Here is a 23,964-nt window from a genome sequence, read left to right as displayed (position 1 = left end):
TAACCTTTGGTGTTGAGAGAAAAAAAAATTTATCCAAAGAGGCAAACAGGTAGCAAACTGAAACTTGAAAATATGTCACTATCACAGATCGGTGAATTTTCGTGTACGAAAGTTGATTTTACTTCAGCTAATTTCCAAGTTAATTTAAGCTAATCACGGCACGCATACATTGAGTGGCGAGAAAATTGAATATGACATCGGAAATGTGTGGTTTCATGTTCATCTCTCAATAATGCCACATTACACATTCATCAAGTGCTATTCACACAGTGGTAAAATATCATCACTCTGGGCCAATGAGTGGAGATGCTTTTATGCAGAGTGTGTCGTCTCAGCAATCTAATTTCTCTAATGACCCGGGAAAGTCAATTCAATTGAAACGGATAAAACCACACGATGAAAGGGATGGAATGGCCTTAAGCAGCAGCAAATTAAGAAGAAATCTGAAGGCAGGCACAGAACACAACTGGCCTTTATGGCTGCAAAATATTCAAATGTCATTCTACAAATTGTTAGATTTGCTATTCTGAAAGAATTTCTAAACTGGATGCAAATCTCATCGAAGTTGACATGACACTAGCAAAGATTCTTGTGGCATAAATTAAATTTTATCTGAGTGTAGTTCGCTACACTGTAAGAAATGATGATGCGGAGAAGTCATTAATAGTAAAATTGACGGGTGATTTTAGGTACAGAAATTACACCTCTGTTTTTTCCCCTTGTGAACAAAGTGAAAGAGAAGGAGGAAAAAAGAGCTGCAAAGTTGGAGGAGACTTTCGAAAAAGGTCTATTTCTAAATCACGTTTCTAAAACACTTTTGTCCATAGAGACGAGTCTTTTTGTCTTGAGTTGCGTTTGCGTGTACAAATGGTCTAGTGTGCCCTGTTTTTTTTTTTCTTTCCACAAATATTACGTTTAAGAAGATATGGTAAAATTGTATATGCGCAGGCATATGACACAAAAATGGTAATATTTAGCAATTGAAAACCAGTGAGGAGAGAAAGATAAAATGGCGAGATTTTTGCCGCACAGTTTTCTTCGCATGACAAAGTGACGAGCGGTGGAATATGCAAGAAATCACAGAGGTGGGCAACAAACCAATGTTGCCGCACTCTCGGCTGAGTGTGTTCACCTCTCTTGGCGATCGTATTAATTCTCCTTGACACTTTCTTGGGAATGTATCAAGATTTTCAGTTGTGATGAAATATTTACAGAATGCTCATCATTGATTTCCTCCATTAAGTGAGAGAGATGGTGAGATTATTGGGGAAAATTGCTCAAAATCACAGTCATGCCTCATATTCGCGCTTGCAGAATCATCGTGTGGCTTCTTTTTTCGTCTTTTTTCTGGTCTCGAGTCTGCCCTCCTCAATGAAATCCGAATGTAACAGTCTTCTTTTTTTGCTCTGCTCAATGTCTTCACCCATCTGAAAATTAAAGATGATCTCGTTGTGTGTCGGCTGACGCTTTTTTCGTGAAAGTTTCACTGAGAGAAGGTACTGAAAAGTCAGTTTCTTTGAGGCAATGACCTCTCATTTGGTGCTATTTTGCATATTATTGAAGGAAATGTATCATACACGAATTGGGTCAATTGTGGGGTTCCGATATTGGAATTCTTTCCAGAATCATGCACAAGCAATGCCTTTGTTTCTCATCCGCAAGACTTCACTGAATAGCGTATGATGCTCAAGCAATTTCAATTAATAATTGACAAGTTCATTTAGCCGTTGAGAAAATTGATTTCTAGCGTTGGTGTAAATTCCAATGGCCTTCGATTTTCACAATCATGTAAAATGATACGTCAGATATTATACATGTGGAAAGTGTGGAGTGTGAAGAGACCCTAAACCTATGCTTAGCGACCTAGAATGTCTGCAAAGATTTTTCCATCTGCATTAGTTGGCTTGACTTTCAAATTGGGTTTCAGTTTGATGTGCCATAAAAAGGGGATTAAGTGTAGAAGATATCACCCATAAATCCAATTTCAATTCTCTCTTTCGCTCTCTTATTTTCTGCATTCGTATCTTCTTCCTATCACTTTGTGGATTGCAAATAAAACTAGAGATAATGTTGTCTTCTATCGATCCTTGGGTTACATTGCCGATTCAAGGAGAAAACGTCCTTTAACTTGTCGAAAAATGAACATGCCGAAAAATCAGGAAACTGTTCGGAGAGGAGCTCAGATCTTGAGAATTTTGCCAATAGTAACAGTTCAGTTTTCCCATAAAGCTAAGCAGGATGAGTTGCCTATGAATGTCCTTTTCCCTTCGGTCGGATTCGAGAGGTTGGATACACTATATTGATCCCTGTTGAAGCCTGAGTCGCTGTGAAAGTTTTCCACCAATTGTTCGTGTATTGTACGAAATGGAAGATGACTAGGCGGGGAGGTGAATAAATATGGATGGGTTTTTTTTCACAGTGCGCGGGGAGAAGGCAGAAGTGGGAATATATGCAAAAATACAATATTGATCGAATACTGAAAATGGGGGATTAAGTGAACCTCTCTCGTTCGTTTTTCCACCGTCCAACAGCCGAGAAGTTTCGATGTTTTGCTGGAATTGTGTGCCTCAAACGTCGAGGTTACCTCAACAATATAATGCAATGTGCACAGAGCGCGCGAGTAAAGTGGAGTGTGCGAATGAGAGGGTCAATTCGGTGGGAGGGAGAAGGATGGATAGAATTGAAGCTAATTTAATTGAATATTGCAAAATACCATTACTTTCTAGTTCCCAACGAGTGAGAGAGACCCAATCGTCAGAGTGTATGGGCTTTCAAATGGGATGTTTTCGATACACTCTGTCATAAATTATCTCTCTTTTTCCACCAATTTCTGTTAGATAATTTTGCAGAGTGTGTTTCTTTTTCTGGCCTTCTTGCTGCTGCTGCTGCTGCTCTGGTACTTTTCCCTGGCCAATGGTGAGCACAGCGCAGAAGAGGCGGAGGAGGAAGAGAGGAAAAAAGAATCGAGGCACATGAAAATGACGGTTTTCTGGTGAGACGTCGCGGTGAATTTGTTGGGCGTTGGCAAAAGTGTGGAAAAGGGTATTTTAATATAAAATACGAAGGACAAGAGAGCTGAAAAAAGAGGGAAGTGTGTGCTACATATATACGCTTTATATGTACATCTATGTACAACCATCAGCAGCTTGTTGGGCTGCAGAAAAAAGTGAGGAGGTGGGGAAGAAGTGGAGGAGGAAAAAAAAAGAGCGGAGGAGGAAAAAAGAGTTTTCATCCCTCGATTTTCGCGTTTTACTCACAATCAGTGTGGCTCTTTTTCACTTCGCCGTGTTAGTATAAAATCAATGACAGTTCTTGTATGCTTCTGGAGGTTTTTCCAGCAGTGTGGCACTCTATAAATTGCGTCGTAGAAGTAATTAAGGGGATGAATTCGTGTTATGAGCAATTTGGTCGCAGAGAGAAAGACTATGAGCTCTCCAAGGGGTGAGTCAGCCAAGGGACAAAGGACTCAAGTATATAATCTTAGTGTGGTGGTGATGCAGAATATTGGGGAAGGAAGAGGCGGATTAGAAGGGCTGGACTCTCGCGGAGAAATCACTCTATTTGTGTGTAGCTATTTCCAGGAGAAAAACCATCATTATCATTGAATGGTCGAGGTCTCTTTTTCCCACTGACTTCGCCTCTCTGCCCAAGAACGAAAAATCTCTTTAGATGATTTTGTTCTTGAATATTGAATATTTCGTTGTTGCGAAGGCGCGCGCGAGTGAGAAAGAGGGAGAAAGAGAGAGAAATTGTGGAAGCATTTTTATAACACAAATAATACATAATGTAAAAGAGTGTTTTAACTTGGATACCTTCTCTTCCACTCGACAGATCAATATTAAACATGCCTTTTTGTACATAAAAGCGTCAAGCTTATGTAGAATAGAGAAGCACAGCCTTCAATATAGAAGCAGTGAGCTTATATGTGCCTATATATGTATATTTATTACCAAATATATGTACATGGCGCTGAATTCTCGATATCTTGCTCTCTTTCTTGTGCACACGGAGCGAGTTGCCAGCGATTTTGTATGTGACACCAACGAATGTGAACCAACTCCAAAAACCAATTGTACCAGAGCTCTTTGACGCATTCGCTTGGCCTCTCTCTTGCTCACATTCGTCCATCTCCCTCGCACTATGTTGCCAAAGGACTGCCAATGCTGGGATGTTGTGTCTTCCAGCATTAAAGGTGCTTCATTCCCGGAAATTTTGTACCGAAGCTCTCGAGAGCAGAGCAGAAATTCCAAACCTCTGCATTTTCAATACCTTGCCAATCGATAGTGAAGCGATGATTGCGTATGCTTGTGCCGGCCAAAGAAGTGTAACGTCCTCAATAGCAAATGGATGATTTTTCTCTGAGTCTCAAGATGTGTCCCACTGAATATAGCAATTTTTGGCTGCAGAAATCTACCTTCAAGATCCACATGGATCTTTTAAATCACATACTTGCTTGTATTTATCCTATATTTTGTACAAGTTTATGAGAATAACTGACCCTAAATTATTGGCAGATTAGTGTCATTCAGTGCTATCGGATTAATGCCCACATGCACTGGTTTTGGTATATATGTATAGAAGAGCTTTACCGACTTTACCAATTAACACTTTAAGTCAACAGTGATTGCTGTATGCAGAAATATTGACAAATGACCTGTATTTATTTTCAACAAGATTAGGACGTTGAGAATCTAACAAGGAACTGAACAAATAGTGCCCAGAATCAAGCGGAGAATCTCAATATGCATATCTGTGATATAATTAATTGACTGTGGCTGGTAAATTGAATGTGAATTTATAGTGTGATTAGCCCCTCTGTTGGATTGTTCAGTGCCTCACTAAATCACCATCATGACGGAGATCGTGTGATATTGTAGGATTCACACATTGTTACGTTTATGGCTGAACTCTCCAAGTACAAGAGAGGAGATCTCTCAACTGAAATATAGTTTGGGTGTTTTTGTGATGGTTCATGAAGAGCGGAGGGTTGAATGAGATGATGAGGGGAGACAAAGAAGGAAAAATTCTCCATATAAACAATTTTTTTTCCCTACGGTTTGATTCATGTTGAGAGTTTGACTGCCTCGCTGAGTGTGTGCCAATGTATGTTGTGTGTTGTTGCTATATTTCTATTTATATCGACAGTTTTTCGGTCGGTAACTAAATAGAGAATTCTCGAGCGATAAGAGGACAACTCATAATGGGGTACATTTGAGTCAATAACAATGTAATTTGTGTATGTTTCTCTGTCTAAGCGCAGCCTTTCTCACTCGATCGCATTATGAAATGGGCTGAGATATTAATTGGGTGAGGAAAATATGTCATGAGTGAGTGGAAAAGTTTGTGATTTCTTTCTTTGAAAATATTGAGATGTCATGCCTACCTTCTTTTCAATCATACAACTCTGGCTGGAATTCAGCCAACAGTTGGGCGTTGACTATGGAAAAAAAATCACCGCTTATTAATTAATCATAACACTGGTTAGTAAGTCAGGATGATGCCTTTGTTCTTCTGACAGTAATTTCATTAGGTTTTGTGCCGCGAGGACAAAAAATCGCGCACTCTTCAACTGTATTTGTTGCGCTTCTACGCGATGTTCGATGTTGGGTTGCTTGGGCGTTTTATATCTCGGACACTGAGGCAGAGCAGAGGTATACAAAACACTGCTGAAAAAAAAGATCCATTGAGATGTGCATCTGGAGAATGGGTGCGAGCGAGATGGATGGGCTTTTAATAGATGAAAAAAGTAAGTGTGCATTAAATGCTGAGCAGAGTTCAGTTATTTTCAGTGTTGGTTGGAATACATTGTGAGACAAAATTGGAATTCCTAACGAGATTTCTCTCCTAAGCATCACACAAAATCCACCCGAGTGTCACTTAACTATATCTCGCATTCTCTCGCTTACACACTCTTCATATGGAGACTTGTGTGTGTGCTATTTGGCGTGGTGTTTGTGGTGAGGAGAGAGAGAAAAAAGTGGCATTTTATCTCCATCATGGTGGAAAATATGATTGAAGAAAGGAGTAAAAAATATGTCAGTTGCGGTTGTTGGTCTGTTTTTACACATTTGCCACCCGTGAATTCAATTGACAGTGTAAACTGTCTCGGAATTGGAGACTTTTACGACATGTTAATTGCTTCGCTTTTCCTAGCTCAAAATATGTCTCTTTGCTCAGAGCAAATTGTAGATCTTTTATCGCTATTGGCTGCGTGTGTGTCAAACTGCTGTCAGAAGTGACATTTGCCTGACAAGTGGGTGGGTGTTCGAAGATTAACTATATGTAATTGCCTAATTTGCAATTTTGATCGACATTGGGTGATTTATATTAAAGAGATTTTTGTCAGCCATTTTGTACGTGACGTCATTTTATTGTGAATCTCCTCTGAGTTTTCCCATTGCGATTCGAGAGATTGAGACCGAAAGAGAGCGACACACAATTAACCATTATATATGTACATTTACATTGACCGGAGAGTGAGAGATTGCTCTCGTGGGAGCAGATTGTCGGTGTGTATCAACATCTGAGAGTTTCGGGAGAGTACATAAGAGAGTGCGCCTGAGAGAGGGAGAGCGAGAGAGAGAGAGAGAGAGTGTGCGCGCATCAGCGAACCCACGTGGTCGCTGGATGAGTGGGTGAGAATGTGTTGAGTGTCTGGTTATGTGTGAACTTTTGGCCAGAGTGTGAGTGCGCGGTCTATGTGTGACTTGATGACGATTTCTTTCTTTAATCTCTGCATGCATCAAGTCGGCACGGCTCTCAGAGAGTTGGAAGCACATGCGAGAGAGAATTGGCTCTCTATTTACAGGGCTGAATTGACAGATTGATAAGACTATCGCTGTACGTGATTTTTTCTTGAAGGTTGTGTCAATAGAATTTTTGTCAGGCTCACCAGGAAGTGATCCTGTGCGCATTGTTGGGGGTTAGTGTTAAATAGGGGGAATATATTGAATGTAATGCTCTTTTCTCTATTTACGAGGTTATTGACATTGGATTCTGTTGAAAAGTTTTCGGGGTTGATTTGGGCCGAGTGCTAAGGGCGGACAAAGAGCCAGGAGATGTCGGGAGAAGTGGGGAAAGTGCCGAAGGGGAGAGACAGAGAGAGTGTGCGTGGGAGAGTATCCTTGAGAGTGGCTACATTACCCTAGGTCCATATTGATTCCCGTGTCTCTTCACCTAGAAGCCTAGATACAACTCTGGATGTGTCGAGAGGGGAGGCGCGGCGAGCGGGTGGGGAAGCGTAAAGAGAGGAAAGTGACAGAGTGTGAAAGAGATGTGAGATGATGAATGCTGATACGGCGGAATGCGTAATGGAGTGTGAGAGATAGAGCAGAAGATATGACGAGCACAGAGAGAGAGAGAGAGAGAATAGTGGATAAAGAGAGGGAGAATATGGCAAAGACGATGATGAGAGAGGATCGAATGAAAATATGCTGTATATGTTTGAGAGGCTTTAGTATATTTTGTACATAAGTTCCGTGTACTTTTGTGTCAAATGGCAAATAAAATTCTTCAATAAAGTCGTAAGAGATATTGCGTGTCTTTTTCCTCTGTTTTTCTTCTTTGGCCACAGAGAGTGTAGCGCTTTTTTCGTGCTCTACTGTGTGTGCGCTAGAGAAGGATGTTAAGAGGCCGAATTATGTGGGCAGAAGCAAGAGAGATGATTTTTTTCGTGCTGTGTGTGCTTTTATTTAATAAGAGATGTTATGTATATGCGCGCACTTGTGGAAAAAGATAGCCAATATTCCAATTTTGTGCTCACATCATGCATTAAATCCCCTCACAAGTAAGAGAGGAGGAAAAAATTGTGAACGACTCTTGTGGCTCGTGTGTGCCAGAATATTATCTAGCGATTCGTATCAGTGTGACTAATTTTTTCGTATATTTTCTCACATTGACCAGAGTGGGATTTAAATATGGCTATCGTGAGACTATCGTCCTTTGATGCCACTGAGGATGTGCTGTGTTGTTGGGAAGAACAGAGGGAATGTTATTGTGAAGTTGTGTGTGCTCGCCTTGCGAAAAGGTGACCATAAAAGGGAGGAAATAAACCTTGAGAGACGCGGAGATAAAAAGGTTGCTTCTCATCGTTTTCTGTAATGTTTAAAATGGAGCAAAAGCCGTGGAAGCTGTGAATTTTCAGAGGTGTAGAGGCGCACAGTCTTGGCACAGGAAAGAAGTATAGTTGAGGCATTTTTTTCCACCTTGTTCGTAATTCGCCATTTTGTTTGTATTTGCGTATAAAACACAATCATCCCATCCATCGTCTTTCGTGTTCTCGGGGGGCCTTTTTGCTTGTTTTCTCACTCACCCATTTTCCGCCCCAACTCTCCTCCTCCGCCGTGTCGCCTCATTCTCGACGTTCTCTCCTCACTATATCGGAGCCTCGTCGCCATTGTCGTCGATGCCGTTTTCGGAGAGTATCAAAATTTCGCGAATAGAAAGTGTCTCTATTTTATCTCAAGTTGGACGGTGAGGCATTGCGATGTGTTGGTCGAGTGCTGGCTGCTGATTTTGATTCATACTCTCTTGTGTTGCCTTGGGATTATAATGTACATAAAGGTATCCATTGCAACATACCAATGTGTGGTTGTCTTTCATCTTTCCTTCCGAAGCCACCTTCTCGCAAATCTCATTATGTGTGCGTCAGCCATGTTAGTTAAAAAACTCTATGGGAAAAATGGCCTCGCTTTTGGCACCAAGATAAAGAGCAAGAGATCAAGCCGAGATGTCAATTTAAAGATCATGATTTGGTGTTCGGAAAATAGACACTTTGTAAACTGAATTTAATTTAGATGTGAATTGATCACAAATTGTACCAAAAGTTATTGCGTCTGTCGCCATCTTAGCGTTGATTGAAGCTTGCGGGACAAAACGGCAGAAAGATTCTTTATATGTATTATCGTAAGGCCTGAGATGCAATTGACTAATCTGATCCCCATCGTCTCTTTGGTTTCAGATGTCCGCTGGCACGCAACTGCAGATGGCACCGCAGACGACAATAGTGCAGCAACAAGGTGGCCAGACAACAGTACATAACCAGGACTCAAACATGAGCACTGGATCGTCTCACAGTGACAAGGAGCTGGAGTCTGGTGGTGGTGGAGGAAGCGGTGGGGGGACAGTGGCGCCGGACAAGCTGCCCCGGACGCCGTCGGAGAGGAAGCGGAAGCGGAAAGCGGAATGTGATAATGGTGGTGGTCCTGGCGGGGGCGGAGGAGGCGGAGGGAATGGCGGTGTCACGAGCGGACCGCCGTCGGTGACGAACAGCAAGGGCCCGCGGATGACTCTGCCGCTGGCGGACAGCAAGAAGATAAATGACTACTTCCACAGCAAGCACCCGAGCAGTAGTCCGCACCGGCAGCACACGGGTGCCAAGAGTCCGTCGCCGCAGCACGGGAGCTACCCAATGTTCCCGCCTAGTCCGCAGCCGCCGCTGACGAGCCTGACCGGAGGTGTCCAGGACATGTTCAAGATGCGTCAGGCGCCCGCCTCGACGATTGTCCCGCCGTCGCCATTGCAATCCCTGCCTCAGTGTCCGCCACCGGCGCAGCAAGCCCCCTGTCCACCGCCCACAGTGTCGAAGGCCACACAGACGGATTGGTCGTCGCAGGACATCCAGGAGAGGGACTCCGACCTCGAGTCGAGCAAAATCAAAATTGACGAGCTGACGCGGCAGTCGGACGAGCACAAGTGCCAGATATCGGCACAGCTGAAGGTGATAGAGCAGCACAAGTCGCACATCAACAAGTGCATTGATGTGGTGAAGAAGTTGCTGAAGGAGAAGAGCAACATTGAGAAGAAGGAGGCGCGCCAGAAGTGCATGCAGAACCGCTTGCGATTGGGCCAATTTGTGACGCAACGCGTTGGCGCCACGTTCCAGGAGAATTGGACGGATGGATATGCGTTTCAGGAGTTGGCGCGACGGCAGGAGGAAATTTCCACGGAGCGCGAAGAGATTGACAGGCAGAAGAAGATGCTGACGAAGAAGAGACCATCGAATGCCGAGAGTGGACGGAAGAGGAACAACTCGTCCACGTCATCAGCGAGCAGCAGTGGTGTGAGCTCGGGAAATAGCTCAGGGAGTGGATCGTCGGCGTCATCGACACTGCACAATGGCAGCGATGCCACATTTGTGAAGCCAGAGCCTGTGTCTGGCGGTTATACACTCCAGGAGTACTATGAATGTGATGAAATACTGAAGTTAAGGCAGAATGCCCTCAAGAAGGAGGACGCCGATCTGCAGCTCGAGATGGAGAAGTTGGAACGCGAACGGAATCTGCACATTCGCGAACTGAAGCGAATTCACAACGAGGATCAGGTGAAATTTTTATCAAGCAGTGAAAAGTATTTTAGAATCTAATCATCTCCATTCTACAATTCCAGTCACGCTTCAACAATCATCCGGTGCTCAATGATCGGTATCTACTCCTCATGCTGCTCGGCAAGGGTGGCTTCTCTGAGGTGCATAAAGCATTTGACCTCAAGGAGCAGCGCTATGTGGCTTGCAAAGTCCACCAACTGAACAAAGACTGGAAAGAAGACAAGAAGGCTAATTACATTAAGTGAGTGACTTCCTCCCCATCGACATGGGAACCAAAATCAAACGTTTTAACCACTAAAAATTGTCTCACACGTGTGGGAAATGTTTGTAAAAACTTTGACAATATCTTTCACGTCATCTTTAACCAAGTCTCCGCTGATCCTTGACTGTGATCCTTAATCTTCATTTACCATCCCACTTGCTATTGATTTGTTTAAAATGCCTCTTTGTTGTGTGTCTCGTCACTGTGAGATTGATGATGATAACTAATTGATTTTTGCTCTCCTACAAGGCATGCACTGCGAGAATACAACATTCATAAAGCGCTGGATCATCCGCGAGTCGTGAAGTTGTACGATGTGTTCGAAATAGATGCCAACTCCTTTTGCACTGTATTGGAATACTGTGATGGTCACGATTTGGACTTCTATCTGAAGCAGCACAAAACGATACCCGAAAGGGAGGCAAGATCTATCATAATGCAGGTAAGTTGCGTTAACTCCAAAAGAAAGCTTAGCTATGAATGTTTTGACTAATGTTGCGCTTTTCTGTTCGCCAGGTTGTTTCAGCGCTGAAGTATCTGAATGAAATCAAACCTCCAGTCATTCACTATGATTTGAAGCCGGGAAATATCCTTCTGACGGAAGGGAATGTGTGCGGGGAGATCAAGATCACCGATTTTGGATTGTCAAAAGTCATGGACGAAGAGAACTACAATCCTGATCATGGCATGGATTTGACATCACAAGGAGCAGGAACGTATTGGTGAGTCTTCTTCTGCATTTTAGTTTCGCGCGGAGTTTAAGTCTCTGTTTTTTGCGCAGGTATCTGCCTCCGGAGTGCTTTGTCGTTGGCAAGAATCCACCGAAGATATCATCCAAAGTCGATGTGTGGAGTGTTGGTGTGATATTCTATCAGTGTCTATATGGAAAGAAGCCATTTGGACATAATCAGTCCCAGGCGACCATTCTCGAGGAGAACACCATCCTGAAGGCGACTGAAGTTCAATTCTCGAACAAGCCCACAGTATCCAATGAGGCCAAGGTATGCACTGAACTTTTTTTACATTCCCTTTTCGCACGCTTATCAAACATACCGTGATAGCATGATAAGCCACTGGGTGGTTTTACCAGGTGATAGAGTTATGGAATATGGCTAAGAATCAGATACAGTAATGGCATTGCGAATAGTAAAAAATCTCAACGTAAAATACAATTCCCTCATCAAATAGATTAGATTTTTTGCTATGACATTTTGAAACTAAATTTCCTCGCAAATATCTTAGCATTGACTGATTCACGTTGATTTCTCTCGCAGAGTTTCATCCGCGGTTGCCTGGCGTACAGGAAAGAGGACAGGATGGATGTGTTCGCGCTGGCGAGGCATGAGTATCTTCAACCACCGGTGCCAAAGCATGGCCGGCAGGCCAACCAGGCGGCCAATCAGGCAGCCAATCAGCAGCAGCAGCAGCAGTCGGGATCGGGATCGCAGGCGTCACAGCAGCCCGGCCAGACGTCGTTCTCCGTAGGCATGTTTGGCAATTTAAACCAATCCAGCTCGTCTTAGTCTGCTTTCGTCGGCAATCTCAGTGTCTCACAGTGAAAAGCGCGCGCGAGAGTGACATTTTGTGCCACGTGAATTGCAGCCAGCAAGAGAGAAGAGAGTGTTGGGAATGATGAAGAAGAAAATTGGGTGGACAAACGAAATCCGGTTGTGATAAAAAAAAAGTAATCTGTATAGTGTGTGTCTTGAACGCGGGGATCTTGTGGCTAAATGTGTGAAGATGAGAGAGACACAAGGGCGAGAAGGAGAGTGGATAAGAGAGCCGTGGAAAAGTGTGCTGCATTGGATTGTAAAGCATGTCGCGCTTGCCCCGGAGGAATGACAAAGGAAATGAAGAAAGGGATATTAAAAGAATAGATGAGAAGAGAAAACCGAGAGAAATGAACAAATGATAGACTCTATATTTAAAGAATAAAAAAAACACAAGTTGACGCCAAATTCTTTTGACTTTATATTAAAATTAAAAGTAAAAAGGAAGTAATATTAAATGACAACAAAAATTATCACGTTAAAATATAATGTAAGAATTTCATGAGATGATAAATGGTGAAGAAAGTGTGTCTATAGTGAGGAGTTAAGCTGGGTGACAAGATTGCATTCTAACGTGGGTAGACTCTCAACACTATTACTATAGTTTTTATACGAGAGAGAAGGAGAGAGTTGTAATGGAGCATCGCGATGCGTGTAGAAAGAAGAGATGCAAGTTTCTTAATATGAAAGAAAACGCAATGGCATAAAATACAGTTTTAGGGAGGAAAAAGAAAGAGAATATTTCTGTGAGCGCATAGAGACGTTGTTGTTTTAAATTTCACAGTTAAAATTTATTAATTCTTGTGAATAATTTATTTATTTCCAAACACACAATATTACACTGTGTAAAATTATAATGGTTAAGTAGAAGTATGTAATTATTGTCTCTTAAAAATGGAAAGTTGAGAGAGAATCAACTAAAAGGTAAAATACACACACACACACACACAAAAGATGCAACAGTAATTTCAGCAACAACAAAAAATGGTGAAAAATGTGAACGTGAAGTAATAAGGAAAAATAATCGATATATAAAAAAAATTATATTACAATATAAATAGGTACAGTTTTTTTCAATTTATAGAGAGAGAGAGAGAGAAAGATGAAAAAATGGAGAGAAATTAACAATGAGAAGAAAATGAGTAAAAAAAAGAGAGTATAAAGTATATAAATAATTATGTAATTAATTGAGAAAGAAATGAGAGGAAGGAAGAAAAAACAGAAGTAATAATGCAAAAAGAGAGAAATCTATTTAACGTGAGAGAAACTCTTCGTTTTAGAGCGCGGAAGGTGTGAAAAAGTGGGAAAGAAAAGCAAAATATTGATTGAATGGCTACAAGTGGAAAAATGATTATGTATTCGATTGGTGTGCGAAAGAGAGAAAACTTGTGTAGATATTTTTGTGAAAACGAGTGTGAGCGCATTAGTTTTTAGTGGGGAAAACAATTCCTATGATATCAAGATTTTCATTTTTAGATACAAAACCAACAATCACACTTGTTCAATAGTCCGTGAATCTGACGAATGTAATACAGTGAAGAATGTTTTTAAGGATGAATTGCATGCTGATTTCCTATACAAGACTTTTCCGTAAACTTGCAAGATGTATTCCATGATTTTCCATGGTTTTTTTTCGCCTGAAAATTCATCCTATTTCCACAGTTTACTTGCATTACGGGAAGAAAATATCAGAGAGTCGCTTTGAAGGTTAAAAAATGGGAGTTTTAACTCAAGACTCATTCGAATCTTTTGCTCCTTTCTTTTGTATTTTTCACACACATTGATTCATCCAATTTTTCGCCACCCTGAAGAATTAGGTTAATTGTAATGAAAATAAAAAGAATAATGGAAACAAAGTGCTGTGCAGAATTTTGAAGGTGACAAAAAGCAAAAACTAAACATTTCGGAAAATTTCAAAATTAGTCAAAGAAGAAATTTCTCAAGCGCAGTGACTAAAGCTAAATAAGAACACGTGAAGTTCCGGACTTTCCATTGTTTGCTTTTTCGTTGGAAATTCACGGCACAACGGAATGTTTATGAACTTGAAGGCGTCCTTATTTAATTTATAGTCACTGTTTTATCACAGTTTTGGAAAAAAGAAAAGGGATGTGAGTGAAATATGTTGTTTTCTTTCTCGAGCATGGACAGCAATATTAGAGTCAAGGAACTGCGTGTTGAAATTCGTGAAACAAAACGTGTCACGAAGAGGCATTTTTCAATTCATTTTATCAATGATTTGCAGAACGATTTTTTTTCTTTTCTTTTCTAGTTTCTTGCTTTTTTTTCTTTGTTGAAAGGTTTTCGGGGAAAAAGAGTTGCTCAAAGGAATGCTAACAGAGATCAATAGTTTTTTTTCTGTTCGTCAGCCACGAAAAGTTAAATCACCTTTGATTTTAGGTCCTTTTTATTCACATCTTTTGCTAGTCATTGATTTTACTTGTGTCGCTGCTGACGAGTTTCAAAGGTACATTTTAGAGATAAAGTGGAAAAAGAAAAATATCAGGACTATTTGAAGAGAAACTATTAATTTTTCACTGAAAAACCCGACGAAAAACGCTGTGACCACTTTAAAAACAATTTGATTTGAAGCATTTTTCAAGAAAAAAAAAATGGAACTTATTCATTGTTGTTTCAATCCATCTCTCGAGTATTGGTAGTGAAGAATTAAAAAAAAAACAGAGAAAATAGTTGAGAGAAGGAATAACAACGAAAAAAAGTGAGAGAAACTTATAATATTGAATAGAGAAAATTTACTATTGAAATAAAAGATAATGCTTTTGATGACGTAAAGTAAATGAGAAAAACCTTTTAAATAGGCATTAAGTATTTGTAAAAAAGATGAATAAAGTGAGAAGATCATTGAATTTCGTGAAGAAATTTAGAAAGTTTGAGATAAAAGCCACAGTGTTAGAGCAATTCTGAGAAGAAACTTTGAAAAATTCAAAAACCAAAATTAAAGTGAATTTTTTTCATAAACAAAAACACCAAGAAATGAAGAAAAGCAATTCTATTGAGTTTTTCCGCCCGGATTTTTCAAGGATATCCACAGAACAAAATTGAGAAACAACATTAAAAAAAAATGAAAAATAGCAAAGTGAACATGAAATAGAAATTCCTCTGATGGAAAAAGGTGCAGAAAAGGATTACTATGAAAAAATACGGACTTATAGTGAAGAAAAGTGAAAAAATAGTCTCTCATACATTTACTATTTAAAAATAAAAGAAAAAAAACAGAAAATAATCTCTAATTAAACAGTGTTAGTAAATAAAGGAAAAATAATCACAATCATGATAATTAAACCGTAATCTTATCTCAAGAAAAAAGAACTCCATCTCCAGGCAAACAAAGATTTAAAAAAAGGAAAAGAAAGGAAAAGAAAAACAAGCGTTTAAAGAAAATTTCTCAACGTACTTTAGGACTCATTATTCCTCAGTAAAAAAAAAGGAAAAAATGGTGGTGAAAACAGAAGAGAAAAAAATTTATTTGAGAAAAAATACAAAGAGAAAAAAAGAAGCAACATTGAAAATGAACAAAAAGAAAAAAGTAATGAGAAATAAAGTAAATGAACTAATTAATATGTATTATTAAATAAAGAAAAAAGTGAAGGAAAATGAAAATGGAAAGAGCCTAGTGTATTATTAATATATACATAAACATTATTATGATTATTATTACTATTATTATGAACTTATGAAAGAAAAAAGGAAGAAAAACCATAAATACGCGCCTTTTCATTTCACTCACGACTCTTTCCTGACTTACTTCACTCTCCTTTTCCGTGTATTTTCTCTTATGGCAAAGTTTTGTGAAATTTGAAATCATCAAAACACGCAAAGAAGGTTTTTTCCTGGATTATCATCTGAATGCTCGGCTCGAATAAGAAAAATCTCCCTTTTCCACCCTCTGCAACTGAGACTCCCACGCAAGAATCCGAAAAAAAGAACACTCAAAATTCTTCCTGTTTTTTCACATCTTGTACTTTATTTAGTGAAGCGAAAGCGAGAACGAGGTTTTGTGAAACATTTTTATAAGATTTATAATTTCGTACGATTTATTATTATTTTTAGTGTGAACAAAGAAATGAATTCCTTTATCTCCTCCCATTTTTTTTAATTTAGTAATTTCCACTGTATAATTTTAGTTGTACTATTGAGATATTTTCAATGTTATATTTTATTTGATATATGTATTAAAAAAAAACAGTGTGTGCGAGTGAATTTGCGAGGGAGAGAGAAACAAAAAGATGGATTGTGTCACAAGCAACAAGAGATAAAAATGGATAACAATGAGGAGAAGAGATTTGTTAAAAATCCAAGTTGTTTCAATTCTCCAGCGTGAGCCACCTTGGCCGGGAATGCGCCATGTGAACGGCTGGATCGTTGTCCGGAGGGTGTGACTGGTGAACCACGGTCTCGCCGTCATTGAGCAACGCCGCCAGGAAGCCCAGATCACTATGCAGGATGTTCCCGTCGCAGAGCGTGAGCAGCGCGAAGTCCTTCGCCTGATCCCCGCCAGATCGGATGATCTTAACCGGGTCCTCCGTGTCGAAAGTCTTCTCGCAGAACTTCATCTTCTCGCCTGGACAGATGACCAGCACGCCGACATCTTCGTGCCACAGTTTGACGCTCTGAATGGCCATTCGGTAGAAGTTTTCAGGCACCTTATGCGGAATGCGATTGTTGCCCAAATGCAGGCCCACAAGGAAGACATCGTCAGTGTCATTAGGACGGCTAAAAAATTCCCGCAATTCGAAGACGCTCTGCTTCATCTCTTGCAGTAAATCGTCATTGAGCACGAAGTAGCTCCGGATTTGGCTGAGATCAGTCACAGATAGCTCTTTATATCGTTTTGCGCCCTTCTCGAGTAGGAAAAGCCGTGGCTTTCCAACTGTTGTCTTTTCCACCTCCACGCTGTTCACGTGGCCCAGAATATTGGCGTGCTTCAAATCCAAACAGCCACTCGGGTAAGTCTGTGTGTGAAAGGGGAAAAAATCACCGCTAATTTGATTATTTATTTAATATTTTGGTGCTAAGTTGCTTTTATTAAAATCTCTCAGGATATCAATTTCAACCCTATCAGCAAATAACATCGGACTCTTTACTGATTGATATCATAATTTATGAAAATTACAGATGAAGAATACGCGAATTCTTCGATGAATATAGAAGTTTTTCATACCAATTGTGATAACCAATTTACTCGTTTCAAGCAAAACTTATCTTAACTAATTCTGCACCTTTTTCTAGCTTCTCAATGTTCTTTCACGGAGAATAACTCACCTCCAGAGAATCTATGTGCACTTCATCTAATATATCTACAAGCGCTCTTCGTGTCTGTGGCGCCAAAAACACTCCCATTGACACGTTTTTGTCACTCTTCCACCGTTCCTTGAGCACCAGAAGGGATGCATATTCCCACAGATGGTCATCGATGGAATCTCCGGGCAGTCCCACGACAACATTGTTAAAATCGCACGTTTTCCACTCGATTTTCCTCTGAATCTCCAAACTCTGCTGCCACTGTGACACTGTCGAATCATCCCAGCCTTTGCGCGTGAGATCTGCGCTGATCCTCTTCAGTTTCTGCAGATAAATGTGGAAGTCTTTGTGGTCATTGATGGTGGAGAAGTTGAAGTAGAGAAGGTACAGGAACGTCAAGCCGCTCAGGGTGAGAATGAGCCACTTGAGCTTATGCAAACGCAAAGACATCTTCCGGCGCCGCGACACACAAAACCCGGAACGTCTGTCACCACACCAATTGCAACTGATAGCGTATCGAGAGAACCCATTGGAGCGATAACTGAGCTTAAGTTATCTCGCCTCCAAACATTGATAACATTCACTGTTTCCTTTCACTTGTATCCATCAGAGAATTCTAAAATCCATTGAATTCTTGGGAAAAGTGGAAGAAATACGCGCGGTGAACCAACTGCGCCTTTAGAGTTCAAAACGGTATGATTCACTGACGAAGTAATGTAAATTTCGTGTGCCTTCATGGTCGCTCTTCCACACATTGTTTCACCAGTTTCGTCTCATTGCCATTCGTATTGATGTGTGACAATTTTTTACTGATATCGCTGATATACATTCACTCCCTACAAGTATAATCAGAGAACGATATTTTCCGAGTTTATTTACCTTTTATTTCTTGATTTTCTCTACACAAACGTAAAGATAATTGAAATGATACAAAAAACAACAGTCACAATGTGTGTTGTGAGAATTTTAGCGCAATATTTTTGCCGCCACGCGAGTTTAAAATATTTATCACCTAAATTTCCCATCACCGAAATAATGTTGAGCTTTTCAGCAGACGTGGAAAATTTTCATGCTCGTAAATACCGGAATTTTTCTATGACTTTCTATTATAAAATTAAAGACTTTATTCATTGAATTACAATGCAGAGTAATGCATATGAAAGGATTTTTTTTCTCTGTAGATTGAAAAACTCAAATCAGCCGCCGCAGCCGTGAAAAATGTCTCCGCGCACACTTCAAATTTCAAAGTTATCAGTCACAATTCTGCCTACATTCCGGCGCCCACACCATTTTCAAATTTAAGAGCATATTATGATTTTTTACTACTTGACATCATTTTACCACTCTTTTTCATCTCAAATTACTTCCACTTTCTACCACAAAATCAATCAGTGTGTAGGAAAACATAAAAAAGTGATAATTTTATTTTCTGTGGGAGCAGCAATTTCCTCCTGAATCGCACTTGTAAAATGGACTTCCTCTCAAAAAATAAACAGCTACACTTTCGCAATGGATATCGATGAAATCTCTTTCTGTGAACATTGACGAAATTGTCAACACTTTTAATTAGAATCACTTGCGTGAGCGAGAGCGAGATGGATTGACAAAAAACTACACAATGAATGAAGAGATGTGGTGTTGAAAAAGAAATACTATTAGAAAAATTAACACTCGAAGCTTTACACACTGGAACATGACTGTTTACCCGATTTGTGGGAAGAACTGCGCGCGTGGTTGTGTGATTTGGTGTTGTGTGCGTTGCTCGTGGAGTTGATATCGAAATTCACTTCGCGGAGGAAACGTGCACGCATCAGAATCATTCCTCGTCGAGATTGCCTAGAGATCAGATGCACAGAAGAGTGTGCCTCAAGTGAAGGGAATCTTTTGTAGTGCGTTAGCTTTCTAGTCTCGAAAATCCAACTCACTTTTCTCCGACTCTGTGCGTTCTGGTTGGAGAATTGAAGTCGTTTTCTCTGTGAAATCATAAGTGCCAAGTGGTTGAACAACGCTCAGCAGGATGTCTTTAAAGTTCGACGCAGAGAAGCTGCCCTACATCGATCTGGGCGATGGATACATCGTGAGATTGGAGAAGGATGAGATCGAGGGAAAAACCCGCGAGAAGGCCTTTGTGGAACTCCGCGAAACGGAAGAGTTGAAGCAGAAGAGTTTCACAGAATTGCGCCAGTTGCTCGAAGGTGAGAATGCATGTCCGTCAAATTAATGTGATGCATTTGTGACACACAGCAACACCTTTTGATTGTCCCTCTATAAAAAGAATAATTCTGTTCAGTGCATTGCCAATTATATTGTGAAATGTCCCACTTTTCGCGCTCATATAGTTGAGTAAGTGGCGTTAAATGTTGTGTGTAAAATAATTACAATTCTGACCAAATTGACCTGGGAAGAATAGTTAAAGACTATTGCTTCCAAAGCGTCACAAGACGTACGCGCTTTATCGAGTGGAGACAACATTCGTAAAATGTGTGGATTTTGAAGTTGGTAAACATTTGGACAAACACTGGTGGCGATGAAGCATCGAACTGTGACCAAATTTGCGCAGCTACACAAAGAGCATAAAGCAAAAAACATCACCTAATTCAATTCATGTGATTCCTGAGTCCAGTAGTATTCCCAAAAATTCGCTACTCGCTTCACCTCCTGCAAATCGCACGCAGGCATACGTAAAAGACATTCTAATGAATTTAGCAAGCTTCTGAGGTGACTTTACTTTTCCTAAAATAGCTTTATTATTACAATTCGCTCGTAAAAATGTCAAATGATGAACTATAAAGAGGAAATGACCACTCAAGCACCAAAGACAAATACCAATGATAAAAAATGCCAGCATTAGAGTTCAGTGATGGTGTAAAAAAGATGAGAAGTGGAAGAACAATCTTACCTAGATCTTACAAAAAAAGGCTGAGAAAAACTCAAGTTTATCCCTTCCGTCGCGGGAACGCGACTGGAAAAGCTCTGACCGTTTGATTTTCAATGATATAAAATGTCGTATAGGCGGTTGAAATGAAAACAGACTGAAAGACTCGCGTTTAAGGTCATCAGAGGCAGACAAGGTGTTTCACTATTCAAATGATACTTTAAGTGTTAAAGTGTAGCGCACTGAAAAGCACAGTTCTTGGACATCTTTCACAAATGCGATGTTGACGCAGTGACGCATTAATTCACTTCGAAACGAAATGCCCAATTTTGACTGCGTGCAACCTTGCGATTTGCATTTCAACTATTTCTCTGTTCAACCAAAAATGATTCAATGTGGACCTTTTCCCACACACCATCGAATTTGCATAGGAAAATCCGCCAAAATCAACTCGTGTTCTCATCTGGTCAATGCACAGATGAGGCAGAATTTTTTCCCCTTTTGAATATTCAAAAGAACTGGACTTCAGCGCGAGTTTGTGAGTTCATTGAAAAGAAATGGCAAGAAAAAATGATTTGCGTAAGGTTGCGTCGCTAAGTCGACATTGAGAGGACAATTCCTGGTCTTTCCAGCCTTGACAGCCACGTGAAATATTACCAATAAAGCGACCATGTGTCTTAATGGTTTGGATGCTTCGCAATTTATGGACAATTGCTGTTGAGGAAAGATGTGGTCATTTAACTTTGAACGCAGAGATAGCGCGTGCCCTCAAGTCACTGAATCACTCTTTTGTTGGCGATTAGATGGTTTTTGTTCGGAATATGGAACACAGATAGTGCAGAATAGCAGCAAGAGGATGAGCGATTCGGCATAAATGCAACAATGTTGATAAACTCTACTAACACGTCAGTTTTTATATAATCGCCAATTTATTGAAAAATTGCATGTGTGTTTGCAAAATTTAAAATTCAAATCATTCCTCCATTGAGGAGATTTATCAATCTCTATTGTGTCAATCAGTTGTATTGTGAAATGGGTTTTTAATAGCTTATCTATAAATGGAAAGGGGATTAAACAGACGCCCAAATATATCAACCACAGCAATTTCACATCGTTTCTTTTCTCTATTTGCAGAGGAGAAAGATCTGACCGTTCCCTTAGCCGAAGAGGAATTCCTCATCAAATTTCTCAGACCGTGCAAATTCTATCCGGAAAGTGCCTTCGAAAGAGTAAGAATTCTTCCCTCTCTCTCTCTATCTCTCTTTGTCATTCAATATCAATTAATATCAAAACATTCACTCTCTTTTTTTCAGGTAAAGAAATACTACAGATTCAAGATCAAGTACAAAAAGTACGCCGAAGATCTCGTGCCGCGAAGTGTGAGGCATGTTTTCGAGAAGGAAGTGATTTACTTGAGCCCATTGCGCACAAAGAATGGCTGCAGAATTCTCATACTCGAAATTAAAAGTAAGCAGAGCCTTTCATTGCAAATCCTCCCATATATCCAAGAGAACTTAACAAGATCATTTGCATTAAGAATACGTAGAGAAATTGCTACAATATGATGGGAAAAAATACCAAGACTAATTGCTGGAAAATGATTATATAGACTGAATGATAGTAAAAAAAGCAATGCAATTTTGTATTACTGTGAGACAAGCGACGAGAACCTTGAATTGTTGAGATCTCTTACTCATTACTCGAGGTGGAGATCATCGTGCGTATATTTCACTGGGTGGGATGATCATTATTATTGAGAGACAATGAAATATCGGGTATTCCTCAATTGCATACATTAATTCTACACTTCCAGGCAGGGAAAAACCACTGTCATTGGGCATTAGTGCACAGCATCTGACCGATCTGACCGTTCAGTACGACCGCAGAGAATAAAAAATCTATGCTAAACACCGCGAAAGTGTGCCCAATAGTCGGTTATTCTGTACATTTGCCCGTTCTCAGACCGCGATCTAGAGTATGATCTTAGAAAATTGCCGCATAAACGAGTTTTTCGCATCTCACAATTGTGTCAAGCGTCTCAAAGTTGAGCAACGACAGAAGAAATGCGATGCACGTTTATCGCAAGAGATGCAATTTTGAAAATATTAACTAGAATTGTTTTAAGTTGTTTACACAACAACTTTAAGTACTCCAGACTTATTAGTGGATTTTTCAGTAGACTGAGGCATTTTTATGACAGTCTTCACAAAGAATCACACCATAAAGTAAATGATTTTCATGGCAAAACCTTCAATTACGTATTTCAAGAGTCAATAAAAAAATTGATAACGTTTTATAATCTGTTGTCTGTAACAATACATTTATAGGTGTCATTAAATCTTCAAGAAGTTTTGCTTAACCCCTTTCGACTTTTGGCATTGATAGGTATAAAATACCTTCGAAAAGAATGGATGAGAGCAATTTTTTAATTTGACACCTAAACCGTAAATTTGCTGGAAACAATTAGGAAAAATTGATCTTTATAACATAATTTCCTCTTCTGCATTTTCTAGCGGAATTACACATTTCCCAGTTATTTTACTCTATTTATGATCAACCTGTTTCAGAGGTGTATTATTAACCTCATGACTAACCTTCACTTTCACAGAGTGGAAGCTGAATGAGTGCTCTCTGGATGAACTGTTCAGAACTGTGGAGATTTGCCTGGAAGCCGCGATGGCAGAACCGAAAACTCAGGTGATAGAAGACTCTTTTTGCGTTCTACGTCGCAATGCTAATTGGTATTTTGATCAGGTGAACGGTGTTGTGGTGATTCTCAACATGGAAGGATTGACTCTTTCGCACCTGACACAATTCAATCCGTCATTCGCGGCGATGCTCATCCACTGGGTGCAGGAGTGCATCGGTATTCGTCTCAAAGAGGTGCACATTGTCAACAATTCCTACATCTTCAACATGCTCTTCGCCATCTTCAAGCCATTCCTCAACGAGAAGCTGCGCAAGAGGGTGAGTAAGAGTGCATCTTAAGCTTAAGAGAATACGCTTGAGCTGTGAGTGGCGAATAAAAATTGTGTCTATGTCACACTTGTTGAGTGTTGAGCTCAATCGTGTGAAGGCTGCACGACCACTTAAGATTCACCATAAATGATAACTGCCTGCATTGATCGCTCGCTCGCGAGAGTCTGTTCTCAATGCCAATCGCAGCAACAATCGCGATCTTCAACTGCAGAGTGCATTCTCAAGAGTACCTTCATTTGCCACTGCAGATTCACTTCCTGAACAAGGACTTCAAGACACTGACCGGATACATGGGCCAGGAATGCTTGCGCCCCGCTTACGGAGGCACTTTAGCGGCCCCCGAAGTGGACGGAACCCTCGTGGCTGACTTATTCCAGTTCCACAGCAAAGAATACGAAGGTACATCTCTAATATTCTTACTCAGCGTTGTGGAGTGTGCTAAAAAATGCCCCATTTTTCTTTCCAGTTGCCAACACATTCGGATACCTTGGGAAATAGTGCATTAGCATCGTATTGTGATAAGAATCTTCCATTTTTTTACCTACCAAAATATCTCTAGGAAAAGGTGTGTGAAGTATATTTGTGGGGTGAATGAGAAAATTTGTACACCTTTTTATTTTTGCATGAAAAATATATAAAGATTTTCTGCCAAGATAAACAAATCAGATGAAATCCGAGTGCGAGTCAAGATTAATTGAAGCATTCTTATGGAAAT

At 40.2% G+C, this 23,964-nt stretch overlaps 3 protein-coding genes across 52 annotated transcripts in view; 2 read left to right on the top strand and 1 right to left on the bottom strand.

Moving 5' to 3' along the window:
- Positions 1 to 14,983, top strand: part of LOC132262732 (serine/threonine-protein kinase tousled-like 2) — a 45,915-nt gene extending 30,932 nt beyond the window's left edge. For all 50 annotated transcript variants that reach the window (XM_059762136.1, XM_059762095.1, XM_059762084.1 and 47 more), the window contains 6 exons: positions 8,960 to 10,321; positions 10,387 to 10,565; positions 10,836 to 11,028; positions 11,103 to 11,308; positions 11,368 to 11,587; positions 11,861 to 14,983. In XM_059762136.1, coding sequence (XP_059618119.1) covers positions 8,960 to 10,321; positions 10,387 to 10,565; positions 10,836 to 11,028; positions 11,103 to 11,308; positions 11,368 to 11,587; positions 11,861 to 12,109 — 2,409 coding nt within the window. In that variant the 3' untranslated portion in view covers positions 12,110 to 14,983. The remainder of the gene's footprint in view (positions 1 to 8,959; positions 10,322 to 10,386; positions 10,566 to 10,835; positions 11,029 to 11,102; positions 11,309 to 11,367; positions 11,588 to 11,860) is intronic.
- A 1,112-nt stretch (positions 14,984 to 16,095) lies between these two features.
- On the bottom strand, positions 16,096 to 18,162 carry LOC132262737 (uncharacterized). Its single transcript, XM_059762137.1, has 2 exons — positions 17,417 to 18,162; positions 16,096 to 17,106 (listed from the first exon to the last, which is right to left on the bottom strand). Exons 1-2 carry the CDS (start codon positions 17,843 to 17,845, stop codon positions 16,459 to 16,461), a joined length of 1,077 nt encoding a protein of 358 aa, XP_059618120.1. The 5' UTR covers positions 17,846 to 18,162; the 3' UTR covers positions 16,096 to 16,458.
- Positions 18,163 to 19,194: 1,032 nt separating this feature from the next.
- On the top strand, positions 19,195 to 23,929 carry LOC132262054 (retinaldehyde-binding protein 1). Its single transcript, XM_059761180.1, has 7 exons — positions 19,195 to 19,590; positions 21,405 to 21,499; positions 21,584 to 21,737; positions 22,879 to 22,967; positions 23,025 to 23,237; positions 23,498 to 23,648; positions 23,716 to 23,929. Exons 1-7 carry the CDS (start codon positions 19,413 to 19,415, stop codon positions 23,745 to 23,747), a joined length of 912 nt encoding a protein of 303 aa, XP_059617163.1. The 5' UTR covers positions 19,195 to 19,412; the 3' UTR covers positions 23,748 to 23,929.
- The last annotated feature ends 35 nt before the right edge of the window (positions 23,930 to 23,964 follow it).

This window comes from Phlebotomus argentipes, unplaced genomic scaffold (genome assembly GCF_947086385.1).
Source record: "Phlebotomus argentipes unplaced genomic scaffold, Phlebotomus argentipes genome assembly contig_15, whole genome shotgun sequence".
In the NCBI taxonomy this organism is placed as follows: Eukaryota; Metazoa; Arthropoda; class Insecta; order Diptera; family Psychodidae; genus Phlebotomus; species Phlebotomus argentipes.
Note: the sequence above shows the minus strand (reverse complement) of the source record. Positions and strands in the feature narration are given on the sequence as shown.

Bases quoted from the DNA above. Each gene is read 5' to 3' on its own strand.
- LOC132262737 (XM_059762137.1), bottom strand. From the start codon at position 17,845: ATGTCTTTGCGTTTGCATAAGCTCAAGTGGCTCATTCTCACCCTGAGC. The intron at 17,107-17,416 runs GTGAGTTATTCT...TTTCACACACAG, and splicing joins TGCACATAGATTCTCTGGAG to ACTTACCCGAGTGGCTGTTT.
- LOC132262054 (XM_059761180.1), top strand. From the start codon at position 19,413: ATGTCTTTAAAGTTCGACGCAGAGAAGCTGCCCTACATCGATCTGGGC. The intron at 23,238-23,497 runs GTGAGTAAGAGT...TTGCCACTGCAG, and splicing joins ACGAGAAGCTGCGCAAGAGG to ATTCACTTCCTGAACAAGGA. The intron at 23,649-23,715 runs GTACATCTCTAA...TTTTCTTTCCAG, and splicing joins CCACAGCAAAGAATACGAAG to TTGCCAACACATTCGGATAC.